The sequence below is a fragment of the Mustelus asterias genome, chromosome 6 (genome assembly GCF_964213995.1).
Source record: "Mustelus asterias chromosome 6, sMusAst1.hap1.1, whole genome shotgun sequence".
NCBI classification, from domain to species: Eukaryota; Metazoa; Chordata; class Chondrichthyes; order Carcharhiniformes; family Triakidae; genus Mustelus; species Mustelus asterias.
In genome coordinates this window covers 139,968,649-139,982,757 of record NC_135806.1, presented here as the reverse complement: position 1 = coordinate 139,982,757, position 14,109 = coordinate 139,968,649, and the positions used below count along the sequence as shown (strand labels likewise).

The 14,109-nt window shown below is 44.9% G+C and overlaps 2 protein-coding genes across 4 annotated transcripts in view; both read right to left on the bottom strand.

The window, feature by feature from the left end:
- The window catches only part of LOC144495190 (uncharacterized), a 984,403-nt gene that overhangs the window by 833,946 nt on the left and 136,348 nt on the right, over positions 1 to 14,109 (bottom strand). The gene's annotated exons all lie outside the window — the stretch shown is intronic.
- Positions 1 to 14,109, bottom strand: part of LOC144495186 (dual specificity testis-specific protein kinase 2-like) — a 168,309-nt gene that overhangs the window by 105,727 nt on the left and 48,473 nt on the right. For all 3 annotated transcript variants that reach the window (XM_078215210.1, XM_078215211.1, XM_078215212.1), the window contains exon 3: positions 5,049 to 5,097. In XM_078215210.1, the coding sequence (XP_078071336.1) occupies positions 5,049 to 5,097 (49 nt within the window). The remainder of the gene's footprint in view (positions 1 to 5,048; positions 5,098 to 14,109) is intronic.

The following is a 14,109-nucleotide window of genomic DNA, read 5'->3' as shown; positions in this document are numbered from 1 at the left end:
TCTCACTATCCAATCCCAACCTCTCCCCTCAACCCCTATAGAATCTCACTATCCAATCCCAACCTCCCCTCAACCCTTATAGAACCTCACTATCCAATCCCAACCTTCCCCCCCTCAACCCCTATAGAAACTCACTATCCAATCCCAGCCTCTCCTCAACCCTTATAGAACCTCACTCTCCAATCCCAACCTCTCCCTTCAACACCTATAGAACCTCACTATCCAATCCCAACCTCTCCCCTCAACCCCTATAGAACCTCACTATCCAATCCCAACCTCTCCCCTCAACCCCTATAGAATCTCACTATCCAATCCCAACCTCTCCTCAACCCCTATAGAATCTCACTATCCAATCCCAACCTCTCCCCTCAACCCCTATAGAATCTCACTATCCAATCCCAACCTCTCCCCTCAACCCCTATAGAATCTCACTATCCAATCCCAACCTCTCCTCAACCCTTATAGAACCTCACTATCCAATCCCAACCTCTCCCCTCAACCCCTATAGAATCTCACTATCCAATCCCAACCTTCCCCCCCCTCAACCCCTATAGAACTTCACCATCCAATCCCAACCTCTTCCCTCAACCCCTATAGAATCTCACTATCCAATCCCAACCTTCCCCCCCTCAACCCCTATAGAACCTCACTATCCAAACCCAACCTCTCCCCTCAACCCCTATAGAATCTCACTATCCAATCCTAACCTTCCCCCCCTCAACCCCTATAGAACTTCACCATCCAATCCCAACCTCTTCCCTCAACCCCTATAGAATCTCACTATCCAATCCCAACCTCTCCCCTCAACCCCTATAGAACCTCACTATCCAATCTCAACCACACCCTCAACCTTCAAGTTTTTAGGTGTCCAGATCACCAACAACCTGTCCTGGTCCCCCATGCCGACACTATAGTTAAGAAAACCCACCAACACCTTTATTTTCTCAGAAGACTAAGGAACTTCGGCATGTCAGCGACGAGTCTCACCAACGTTTACAGAGGCACCATAGAAAGCATTCTTTCTGGTTGTATCACAGCTTGGTATGGCTCTTGCTCTGCCCAAGACCGCAAGGAACTACAAAAGGTCGTGAATGTAGCCCAATCCATCACGCAAACCAGCCTCCCATCCATTGACTCTGTCTATACTTCCCGCTGCCTCGGCAAAGCGGCCAGCATAATTAAGGATCCCACGCACCCCGGACATTCTCTCTTCCACCTTCTTCCTTCAGGAAAAAGATACAAAAGTCTGAGGTCACATACCAACCGACTCAAGAACAGCTTCTTCCCTGCTGCTGTCAGACTTTTGAATGGACCTACCTTGCATTAAGTTGATCTTTCTCTACACCCTAGCTATGACTGTAACACTACATTCTGCACTCTCTCGTTTCCTTCTCTATGAACGGTATGCTTTGTCTGTAAAGCATGCAAGAAACAATACTTTTCACTGTATGTTAATACATGTGACAATAATAAATCAAATCAAATCAAGAAAGTAAGGCTCCCTCTAACACTGTCCCATCAAACACTCCCATGGATTTCTCTCTTTTACACAGAGGCAAGTGAGATTAGAACCAATCAATGAGGATGAAACAGACAAAGTGCAAAATGCTTAAATCTTTCTCCCACTGTGCAAACAATGTTCCTTTACCTCTGTATCTAATCCAGCTTTTGTAGGCTGTATTTTGACTTGGATTGTCTGAGTTGGCTCCGTGCCATTCATTTCCACTGAATACCTCTTGTCTGGCAGCCCTCTTTGCCAGCACAGACAGAGAGGTTATGCTAAGCTTGTTTAAAATACTGGTCAAGAAGTTTTGATAAGCTATTAAAACATCTAGGTTATACTAGACTTGGAGTTTCGGTGCACAGGTCTACAGTGCATATTATAAAAAGAATTTAGAAGGCATTGGAAAAAGTACAAAATAAATCCACAAGAATAGTACCATAACGCAAAGGATAAAGAGTGACTCTTCTCTTGATAAAAGACCAAGAGGTGACCTGATTGTCTTTAAGATTATGAAAAGTTTCAATAGAATAGACGTGGAGAAGATGTTTCCCTTAGTGGAGGAGATCAGAACTAGGTGACCTAAATAGAAGATAGTCACTAATAAATCCAGTCAGGAATTCGGGAGAAACTTTTTTGCACAGAGGAGTTAGAATGTGGAACTCGCTGTGCCAAGGAGTGTTTGAGGCAAATAGCATCAGGGGAAGCTCCAGAAAAACACCGGGGAGATAGGATCAGAAGGTAAGTATCTTCCCAGCACTGCTTATGGAGAGATGGTGAGATGTCAATTGGGAGATTTGTGAAGCAATCACATTAACATTGACCTGATGGGCTGAATGGCCTGGTTGTGTGCTATAAATTCTGTGGGGCAAATTTTCACTCCGAAAGATGGACAGAAAGAGGCAGGCGTGTGTATGTGGGAGGGCTCTGCAGGTAAGGTGATGGTAAAAATTTTAGAAGTGGTAACCCCCAGTTTTAACGACATTATGTTTAAGCAGCTAGCCTGTTCTTCAGAGATAAGAACATAAGAACATAAGAAATAGGAGCAGGAGTAGGCCATCTAGCCCCTCGAGCCTGCCCCGCCATTCAATAAGATCATGGCTGATCTGACGTGGATCAGTACCACTTACCCGCCTGATCCCCATAACCCTTAATTCCCTTACCGATCAGGAATCCATCCATCCGCGCTTTAAACATATTCAGCGAGGTAGCCTCCACCACCTCAGTGGGCAGAGAATTCCAGAGATTCACCACCCTCTGGGAGAAGAAGTTCCTCCTCAACTCTGTCTTAAACCGACCCCCCTTTATTTTGAGGCTGTGTCCTCTAGTTTTAACTTCCTTACTAAGTGGAAAGAATCTCTCCGCCTCCACCCTATCCAGCCCCCGCATTATCTTATAAGTCTCCATAAGATCCCCCCTCATCCTTCTAAACTCCAACGAGTACAAACCCAATCTCCTCAGCCTCTCCTCATAATCCAAACCCCTCATCTCCGGTATCAACCTGGTGAACCTTCTCTGCACTCCCTCCAATGCCAATATATCCTTCCTCATATAAGGGGACCAATACTGCACACAGTATTCCAGCTGCGGCCTCACCAATGCCCTGTACAGGTGCATCAAGACATCCCTGATCAATGTGATCTTTTACTAAAATATTTTAATAGGGCTGCATGCCTCCATATTAACCAGAATATTACAATTAATGGTGAATGCAGCCACTTAAGGGAGGCAGGAGGGGCCAGATCCATTAGGTCAAATGCCTTTCTAGCACTGCTTGTGGGCTAGGGAGGAGCAGGAGATTTTCTTCCAGGTTCAAAACGCAAACCTGCTTCCCTTCCCAAAGCTCTCTCTCTCGGCCTTGCAGATATTATTTGGGCCTGTGTAACTCTTGTGTAACTTTATGTATTTCTGTGGTCTCCTGACATAGTTAGGCAGGGCCACACTTGTTCAACAAGCGAGTCTGAACTCAACTTGTTCCCTTTGAGACTCTTGACATATTTTCTTTGCAGTTGTGGGAACATGCACATCGTACAAAACTGAAACCGGCCATTCAACCCAACCACCATGTCGGCATTTATCCTCCACTAGTAAACCGCCCCGATTACATTTATCCACTCTGTTGCCATACCTCCCTCAACCGTTTGCACTTCAGTCATCCCTCCAATTTAATCTCGAATGCTGACATATAGTTTCCGTTTAAAACAACAACCCTTGCGACAAATTCGACAGCCTCACCACACTCAGTGAAAGAATTGGTGAGGTATTTCTGAGAAGAATTATCACATGTTGTGAATATAACTCCCCCTTAAGAATCCCGAAAACACGATCCGACATATCACGGACCCTGGCACCTGTGAGGCAACACACAAGTCCCTCTCGTTCCCACAGAATCTCCTATCTATCCCCCTAACTATGGAGTCCCCAATAACTAATGTTCCACAGACAAATCCTCATCTCAGGGAAGGGAGAGAGATAGGATGAAGAGATTGGGGTTGTGGGAAGAGAGAGTGGTATATATAGAGGGAGAAGAGGAGGACAGGAGAGGGGGAAGGAGTGGGAAGATGAGGAAGGGGGAGAAGAGAGAAGGAGAAAGGAGAGAGGGAGAAGAGAGAAGAGGGAGAGAGAACAGAGTCAGAAGAAAGTGTTTTGGAAGGGAGGGAGAACACAGAAGGAAAAAAACAGTGGCCTGTTCTTCAGAGATCAATGTGATCTTTTACTAAAATATTTTAATAGGGCTGCATGCCTCCATATTAACCAGAATATTACAATTAATGGTGAATGCAGCCACTTAAGGGAGGCAGGAGGGGCCAGATCCATTAGGTCAAATGCCTTTCTAGCACTGCTTGTGGGCTAGCGGGGAGCAGGAGATTTTCTTCCAGGTTCAAAATGCAAACCTGCTTCCCTTCCCAAAGCTCTCTCTCTCGGCCTTGCAGGTATTATTTGGGCCTGTGTAACTCTTGTGTAACTGTATGTATTTCTGTGGTCTCCTGACATAGTTAGGCAGGGACACACTTGTTCAACAAGCGAGTCTGAACTCAACTTGTTCCCTTTGAGACTCTTGACATATTTTCTGAAATAAGAAACACTGGCCTTAACTGGTCTTGTCTACTTTAAAATGGAATACCAGTAAAATCAGGAAACAAGAATACTGGTCCGAATTGTTTTTTCCTTTAGGGAGGGGAAGGAGAGAGTGGGAGGGAGAGAAAGAGTAAGGAGAAAGTGGTGAGGGGGAAACTAGAGAGAGAGGGTGAAGGGGGCGAGAAAGAGGGGAAGAAAGAAAGTGAGGATGGAAAGACAATGAGGGAGTCAAAGAGGAAGAAAAAGACTGGAGGTGGGCAGGAGCAGGGCATGGGAGGGGCATTTGGATTCAAGGAGTTAAATGTTGACGCCAACCAAGTTCTAATGTCATGGTGTAATAGGCAGGAGCAGCTAAATGGACTCCCGTCCTCTGTAACAGGACGAATGACCAAGTGTGTTCATGTGTTCCTATGAGGAGACCCGATCCACCTGCTACTCGAAGCCTTGCACCAATAACAGTAACACTTACCTCAGTTAGAGCATGTAACTGGCCTTCATGAACACAGACGCCCATAAACCTGCAGAGAGAATCACACACCAATCAGCTATGTCATAACAGAGCAAAATGTTCTCAAGATGTGTCAGCCATTGCACTCTCGCCACTGAGCCTGTAGATAGGCCACTCGCTGAATGAAACATTAGTAGATTAGTTTTGAATTCAGCCTCTGCCTCGTACATTGGCCATGACCTCTACTGTCGATTAATATTTGGCCAGACAATGCCATGGACAAGTGGTGCATAACCTCATGTGAGAACAGCACAACTTTGACATGTTTCAAACTCGGAGGGGGATGGATACATTGACCCTGAACAAAATGCTCTCCCTCTCTCTCGAATGAAGAGTCTGAAATAAGAACAGAATGTTCTTAAAAATGCAAAAAATGTGGTTCATTTCTAAAGGGGTAAATTTCAAAGAGAGATTTGTATTCACACTGTATAGAACCTTGACGAGGCTACACTCGAGAGATACAGTGAACTGTTCTGGTCTCCCTACCATAAAAATGATACTAAAAATCTGGAGAAAGTGAAAATAACATTTATGGGGATGATGCTATAACTGGACAATTTAACAGTCTGTGGCTCTTTTGTGAAGGCTGGGGGTGGGGGGGGGGGGGGTGCAGGGGGGCAAAGAGTGATCTGATGCAGGTCTATAAGATTATGAAAGTATTTGATAGAGTAGATGTTGAAAATATGTTGTCAGTTGTGGGAAGAGGGAAGCCAGGGGTCATGCACATGCAATAGTCACTAATAAGTAGAATTGGGAATTGAAGAGAAACCTCTTTGCCCAGTGAGTGGTTAGGATGTGCAACTTCACCCTAACGAGTGGTTGAGAAAAATGGTACAGATGCATTTTTGAGGAAGATGGACAAACCTGTGAGGGAGAGGGGAAAGGTTATGATGATAGGCTGAGTTGAATTAGAGTGGGAGGAGACTTTCGTGAAGCATAAATACAGGCGTTGGACATTTGGGCAGAATGATCTGTTTCTGTGCTGTAAATACAACATGAAGGTGCTGGAGATAAAGAGAGACAAGCAGTGAATGAACTGATGGATGAAGGTGTTGAGTGAAGATCCCTCATCAAACCTTACACTCTTTATTTATTCATTCATGGGATGTGGGCATTGCTGGCTAGACCAGCATTTATTGCTCGCTAGACCAGCATTTATTGTTCATAAGAACTAGGAGCAGGAGTAGGCCATCTGATCCCTCGAGCCTACTCCGCCATTCAATAAGATCATGACTGATCTTTTCGTGGACTCAGCTCCACTTACCCGCCTGCTCACCATAACCCTTAACTCCTTCACTGTTCAAAAATGTATCTATCCTTGCCTTAAAAACATTCAATGAGGTAGCCTCAACTGCTTCACCGGGCAGGGAATTCCACAGATTCACAATCCTTTGTGTGAAGAAGTTCCTCCTCAACTCAGTCCTAAATCTGCTTCCCGTTATTTTGAGGCCATGCCCCCTAGTTCTAGTTTCACCCACCAGTGGAAACAACTTCCTTGCTTCTATATTATCTATTCCCTTCATAATCTTATATATTTCTGTAAGATCTCCCCTCATTCTTCTGAATTCCAATGAGTATAGCCCCAGTCTACTCAGTCTCTCCTCATAAGCCAACCCTCTCAACTCCGGAATCAACCTAGTGAATCTCCTCTGCACCCCCTCCAGTGCCAGTATATCCTTTCTCAAGTAAGGAGACCAAAACTGTACACAGTACTCCAGGTGTGGCCTCACCAGCACCTGATACAGCTGCAACATAATCTCGCTATTTTTAAACTCCATCCCTCTAGCAATAAAGGACAAAATTCCATTTGCCTTCTTAATTTGTGAAGAAGTTCTTCCTCAACTCAGTATTGATTGCTTTTGAGAAGATGGTGATCAGCTGCCTTAGAAACATAGAAAATAGATGCACAAGTAGGCCATTCAGCCTGTCGAGCCTACACCACCATTCAATATGATCATGCACTTTCAGTATCCCACTCCCACTTTCTCTCCATACCCCTTGATCCCTTTAGCTACAAGGGCCACATCGAACTCTTTCTTGAACATATCTAACGAATTGGCCCCAACAGCTTTGTGGTAGAGAATTCCACAAATTCACAACTCTCTGAATGAAGAAGTTCTTCCTCATCTCAATCCTGAATGGCTTACCCCTTAGACTGTGACCCCTAGTTCTGGACTTCCCCAACATTCTTCCCGGATCTAGCCTGTCCAGTCCCATCAGGAATTTATGTTTCTATGAGGTCTCCTTTCATTCTTCTAAATTCCAATGAGTACAAGCCCAGCCAATCTAGTCTCTCTTTAAATGTCAGTCCTGCCATTCCAGGAATCAGTCTGGTGAACCTTAACTGGACTCCCTCAATAGCAAGCATGTCCTTTCTCATACTAGGAGACCAAAACTGCACACAATACTTAAGGCGTGTCCTCACCAAGGCCCCATACAACTGCAGCAAGACATCTTTACTCCTTTACTCAAATCCTCTTGCTATGACGGCCAGCATGTCATTAGCTTTCCTCACCACCTGCTGTACCTACATGCCAACCTTCAGCGACTGTTCCACCATGATACCCAGGTCATGTTGCACTTCCCCTTTTCCTAAACTGCCACCATTCAGATAATAATCTTCCTTCCTGTTTTTGCCCAAAGTGGGTAACCTCACATCTATCCACAATATATTGCATTTGCCAAGTATTTTCCCACTCAGCCAGCCTGTCCAAGTCAGCCTGCAGCCTCTTAGCATCCTCCTCACAGCACACACTGCCACCCAGCTTAGTGTCATCTGCAAATTTGGAGATATTGCATTCAATTCCTTTGTCCAAATCATTAGTATATATTGTGAATAGCTGGGGTCCCAGCACTGAACCCTGCAGTACCCGACTAGTCACTGCCTGCCATTCTGAAAAGGACCCATTTATTCCCGCTCTCTGCTTCCTGTCTGCCAACCAGTTCTCTATCCACATCAATACATTACCCTTAATACCATGAGCTTTAACTTTGCTCACTGATCTCTTGTGTGGGACCTTGTCAAAAGCCTTTTGAATGTCCAGATACACAACATCCACTGGCTCACCTTTGTCCACTCTGCTGGTCACATCCTTAAACAATTCCAGAAGATTTGTCAAGCACGATTTCCCTTCAGTGAATCCATGCTGACTTGGACTGATCCTATCACCGCTTTCTAAATGCTCAGTTGTTGCATCCTTAATAATTGACTCCAGCATTTTCCCCACCACCGATGTCAGGCTAACCAGTCTATAATTACCAGTTTTCTCTCTCCCTCCTTTTTTAAAAAGTGGGGTTACATTAGCTACTCTCCAATCCACTGGAACTCTTCCAGAGTCTATAGAATGCTGGAAAATGATCACCAATGCATCCACTCTTTCCAGAGCCACTTCCTTGAGTACTCTGGGATGCAGAGTATCAGGTCCTGGGGACTTATTGGGTTTTAATCCTAGCAATCTCCCTAATATAATTTCCTGACTAATAAGGGAAAATGCTGGAAAATCTCAGCAGGTCTGGCAACATCTATAAGGAGAGAAAAGAGTCCAGGTGGCCCTTTGTCTCAGCTCTTTTCTCTCCAGATGCTGCCAGACCTGCTGAGATTTTCCAGAATTTTCTCTTTTGGTTTCAGATTCCAGCATCCGCAGTAATTTGCTTTCCTTCCTGACAATAAGGATTCCTTTTAGTTTCTCCTTCATGCTAGACCCTCTGTCCGCTAGTATTTCTGGAAGGTTATTTGTGTCCTCCTTAGTGAAGGCAGATCTCATCCTGGTGTTCTTTAAATGTCTGCCATTGCCTATCCATTGTCAACCCCTCAAGTATCCTTTGCCAACTTATCCTCGCCAATGCATGTCTCATACCATCAAAGTTAGCTTTCCTCAAGTTCAGGACCCAAGTCTCAGACTTAATGGTGTCACTCTCCATCTTAAATGAAGAATTCTACCATACTGTGGTCATTCTTCCCCAAAGGATCTCGCACCACAAGGCTGCTAATTAATCCTCTCTTATTACACAAATCCTCTCTCATTAAACATGAACCTTCTTGAACTGGTGCAGCCCATGTGGTGTAGGTACACCCAGAGTGCTGTTAGGGAGTGACTTCCAGGATTTTGACCCAGCGACACTGAAGGAATGGCAATATATTTCCAAATCAGGATGGTGAGTGGTTTGGAAGGGAACCTCTAGGTGGTGGTGTTCCCATATGTCTGCTGCCCCTGTCCTTCTGGATGGTAGTGGTTGTGGGTTTGGAAGGTGCTGTCAAAGGAGCCTTGGTGAATTGCTGCAGTGCACCTTATAGATGGCTGCTGTATGTGTCGGTGGTGGGGGAATGATTGTTTAATTATTATTATTTCTGAAATTCTCTCGGCTTCCCTCCCACTCCCCTGAGCCCAATCATCTCTGGAGACAGTAAGTACTCTCACAACACCAGGTTAAAGTCCAACAGGTTTATTTGGTAACATGAGCTTTCGGAGTGCTGCTCCTTCATCAGTTGAAGAAGGCAGTCAGGAATGGGCAATAAATACTGGGCGAGCCAGTCATGCCCATGTCTGTGAAGGAATAAAAAAAAAATTGCATTTCCTTCAGTTTTGTCCAGTCACTTAATCCATCAACATCTTTCTGTGGTGTTGCAGTTAAGAACATAAGAACATAAGAACATAAGAAATAGGAGCAGGAGTAGGCCATCTAGCCCCTCGAGCCTGCCCCGCCATTCAATAAGATCATGGCTGATCTGATAGTGGTTTAGTTCCACTTACCCGCCCGCTCCCCATAACCCTTAATTCCCTTATCGATCAGAAATCTATCTACCTGTGACTTAAACATATTCAACGGGGGAGCCTCCACTGCTTCAATGGACAGAGAATTCCAGAGATTCACTACCCTCAGAGAAGAAGTTCCTCCTCAACTCTGTCCTAAACTGACTCCCCCTTATTTTGAGGCTGTGTCTTCTAGTTCTTGTTTCCTTTCTAAGTGGAAAGAATCTCTCTGCCTCTACCCTGTCTAGCCCCTTCATTATCTTATATGTCTCTATAAGATCTCCCCTCAGCCTTCTAAACTCCAACGAGTACAGGCCCAATCTACTCAATCTCTCCTCATAAGCCAACCCCCTCATCTCCGGTATCAACCTGGTGAACCTTCTCTGTACTCCCTCCAAGGCCAATATATCCTTCCGCAAATAAGGGGACCAAAATTGCACACAGTACTCTAGTTGCGGCCTCACCAGTACCCTGTACAGTTGCAGCAAGACCTCCCTGCTTTTATACTCCATCCCCTTCGCGATAAAGGCCAACATTCCATTTGCCTTCTTGATCACCTGCTGCGCCTGCAAACTGAGTTTTTGCGATTCATGCACAAGGACCCCCAGGTCCCTCTGCACAGTAGCATGTTGTAATTTTTCACCATTTAAATAATAGTCCATTGTCCTATTATTCTTTCCAAAGTGGATAACCTCACACTTGTCAACGTTATACTCTATCTGCCAGATCCTCGCCCACTCACTTAGCCTATCCAAATCTCTCTGCAGACTTTCCGCATCCTCCATGCAATTCGCTTTCCCACTCATCTTTGCGTCATCTGCAAACTTTGTTACCTTACACTCGGTCCCCTCCTCCAGATCGTCTATGTATATGGTAAACAGTTGAGGCCCCAGCACCGATCCCTGCGGCACGCCACTAGTCACCAACTGCCAACCAGAAAAGCACCCATTTCCATCTACACAGCTTACAATGTCAGAATTAGCAAACTCAGATGCATGGCTTTCTATCTATCCCCTCATGCAAATCATTAATATTTATGGTGAATAGTTGAGACCTCAACCGGGATTCTGTCTATTACAGTACCGGCCCAATTATCCCAACCCTGTCTCCTGCTACTCAGGTAATCTGCTGAACTGGTCTAAATGGAAATCTGGAATAGGAAGATAGTATCAGGTGAAGTAACCATGACAGGATTCCCCGCTCCACTTTCTGAAGAGTCAGCGAGGAACGCATCCCCGCCAAAACCCTCCAAGGAACATTAACTGACCGGAGATAGGACTTTCTCCTTTACTCAGAGGAAGACCCACCTCAGAAAGCTGCTGGCCAATCTGATTAATTGGGGCTACAAGCAGTCCTGAGGTTCTAAGTCCTGGAGTCCAGATCTTGCTGGTGAAGCCAAAAGGGGAGGGAACAGTTGCCGGGGTGGGCGGGCAGACTTGGTGAATGGGGCTTCGCCCAGTGTAGTAAAGAGACTGTACAATAGCAACATGGGTCCAAAACTAGCTGAGTGACATAAAAAGGAGAGCAGTTGTTATGAACTGAGTATTTCCAGCACTTTGTTTTGATTTGTATACTGGTTAAAGATTGTTTTTTGGAACTAAGGTTTGCAGTGGAGTTCTCCAGGAGTCGATGCCACCAGACACCCTGCTCTTTCTAATGTATGTTGTTGACCTGGACATTGGTGCAATGGACACAATTTTAGAATTTGTGGACAATGCAAAACTTGGAAGCATTATGAACTGTGAAGAGAATAGTGTCAAACTTCAAAAGGGCACAGGCAGAATGGTGAAATGTGCAGTTAAGTGACAGATGAAGTTCAATGCAGAGAAATTTGATTTGATTTATTGTCATATGTACAGTGGAGCCCCGTTGTAACGCGATGGTTGGGGTCCATAAAATGTTATCGGGGTCGCGCTAAATCACTAAACCAGAAAGAGCAAAAAAAAGGTCCAATGATTCATCGCGTCATATCCGATTTCACGCTAAATCGGGGCGCGTTACAACGGGGCTCCACTGTATTAACATACAGTGAAAAGTATTGTTTCTTGCGCGCTATACAGACAAAACATACTGTTCATAGAGAAGGAAAGGAGAGAGTGCAGAATGTAGTGTTCCAGTCATAGCTAGGGTGTGGAGAACTGCGACCTACTAAGCCACAAGACCTTTGATCGTGGAGGGATGTTCCCTGAAGCATTGGTGGGAATTGAAACTGCGTCCGATTTTGCTCTCTTTCTCTGGATAAGAAATGCTTGTCGTTCTCTCAGTGTGGAGAGCTGTGTACTGCTACTCACTGTGTAGACAACAGTGAGCCAAGGCCCATGGCGCAATGTATTGTGAGGGCTGAAAAGATGTAGAATAGTAGAGAAGACAAATCAAACCGAGCTTGTGTTTTCAATCTACATGGAGACTGAGATCAGGTGAGGGGTTCTTCAATTTTGAAGGCTTGGGAAAGATTAGACTGGGGCAGTATGCAGTTTTTAATGCAGGGAAAGGGTCAGCATGTAGGATTACGGTGTCCTGCAAAGGGACTGACATCCTGATTTACCAAGAGCAAATGTTAAGCAAAGAAAGATTTGCATTTATGTAGCACCTTTCACAACCTCAGGGCATCCCAAAGTGCTTTGCAGTCAATTAAGTACCTTTGAATAGAACAGACTCATAGAACAGTTACAGCACAGGAGACCATCCAGCCGTTGCATCCTTGCCAACTCTCTACAAGAGAGTCCACCTCCCATTTATCACCACTGTCCTGTAAATATTTTCTCTTCAGATAATTATCCAGTTCTCTTCTGAAAGTCTAGATTGAAATTGCCTCCAGCACACACTCAGGCAGTGCATTCTAGACCTTAACCACTCGCTGCGTAAAAATTATTCTCCTCATGTCTTAATGTCGGAAAAGCATCGGCCAAACTATGCACAGCAAGCTCTCGCAAACGGCAACGTGACAATGACCAAATACTTTGCTTTTGTGTTGTTGGTTGAGGTGTAAATGTTGACCAGGACACTGGGTAGAACTCCCCTGCCCTTAGAAAATATTGTGGAGATGCCGGCGTTGGACTGGGGTAAACACAGTAAGAAGTTTAACAACACCAGGTTAAAGTCCAACAGGTTTATTTGGTAGCAAAAAAAAAAGGTATAATTTTTTGCTACCAAATAAACCTGTTGGACTTTAACCTGGTGTTGTTAAACTTCTTACTTAGAAAATATTGCCACAGGATCTTTGAACAGTGGGTCTCGGTTAAGACCGCACACCTGACAGTGCAGCATCCCCTCATCACTGCACTGCGAATATCAGTTGGAATTATGGGCTGAAGTGGACGGAACCTTCTGATGCATGGCGAGAGGGTTACTCACTAAACCACGGCAGATCCTTTATTCAACACCTGTTCTACCCCTCATAAACATCCGGCACCCGAGGAGAGGGAGGTCCTGAGAGGGCTGATGTGACTGGAAATTTGAAACACTTGTCAATTTTATAAATCACAGCAGGAAATCGGAGCTCTGTGAAGAGGATTTAATTACACTCACAGCCAGGTTCTCGCTCACAGCTCTGATATAAAATTTGACCAACCCTCTCTAACACAATGTTGTCAAATAGTCCACAGAGGAGGACTACAGGCTGGCAAAATAAAGCCTGCCCATATCACAGAGCCCCATGATCTAAGAGGACACAAAGGTAGAAAGTATTGTCCATGGTTTTGACATATAAACACAGTGAGATCAGACCAAATGACCCTCTAATGATCAAAATATTAACATCTCTATCAAAATAGTGAAGGGAGAAACTGGATCGTATCCTTCAAACGAAACTGCCAATCTATCCTAGCTTACTGTGTAAAATTATGGGCTGTAGCTTGCGAGCTCCAGGGCAGTGTAACTGGGGGAACCCCAAACATGCACTGGGGCATTCCCCCAGAGGTTTCAGGGTAAAGATTGCACAGTAATTGTCCAGAAGTACAAACTTCCCCTGGGCAGTTGCCCTGCATGGGAACCACCTGGAAATATGATTTAAATCACAAACCTTGGATGGGTTCTGACAGTATATGGGGGAGGCGATGGCCTAGTGGTATTATCACCAGACTATTAATCCAGAAACTCTGCTATTGGACTGGGACCCTGGTTCAAATTCCACCACGGCAGATGGTGGAATTTGAATTCAATAAAAAATATCTGGAATTAAGAATCTACAGATGACCACAACACCATTGTCGATTGTCGGAAAAACCCATCTGATTCATTCATGTCCTTTCAGGAAGGAAATCTGCCATCCT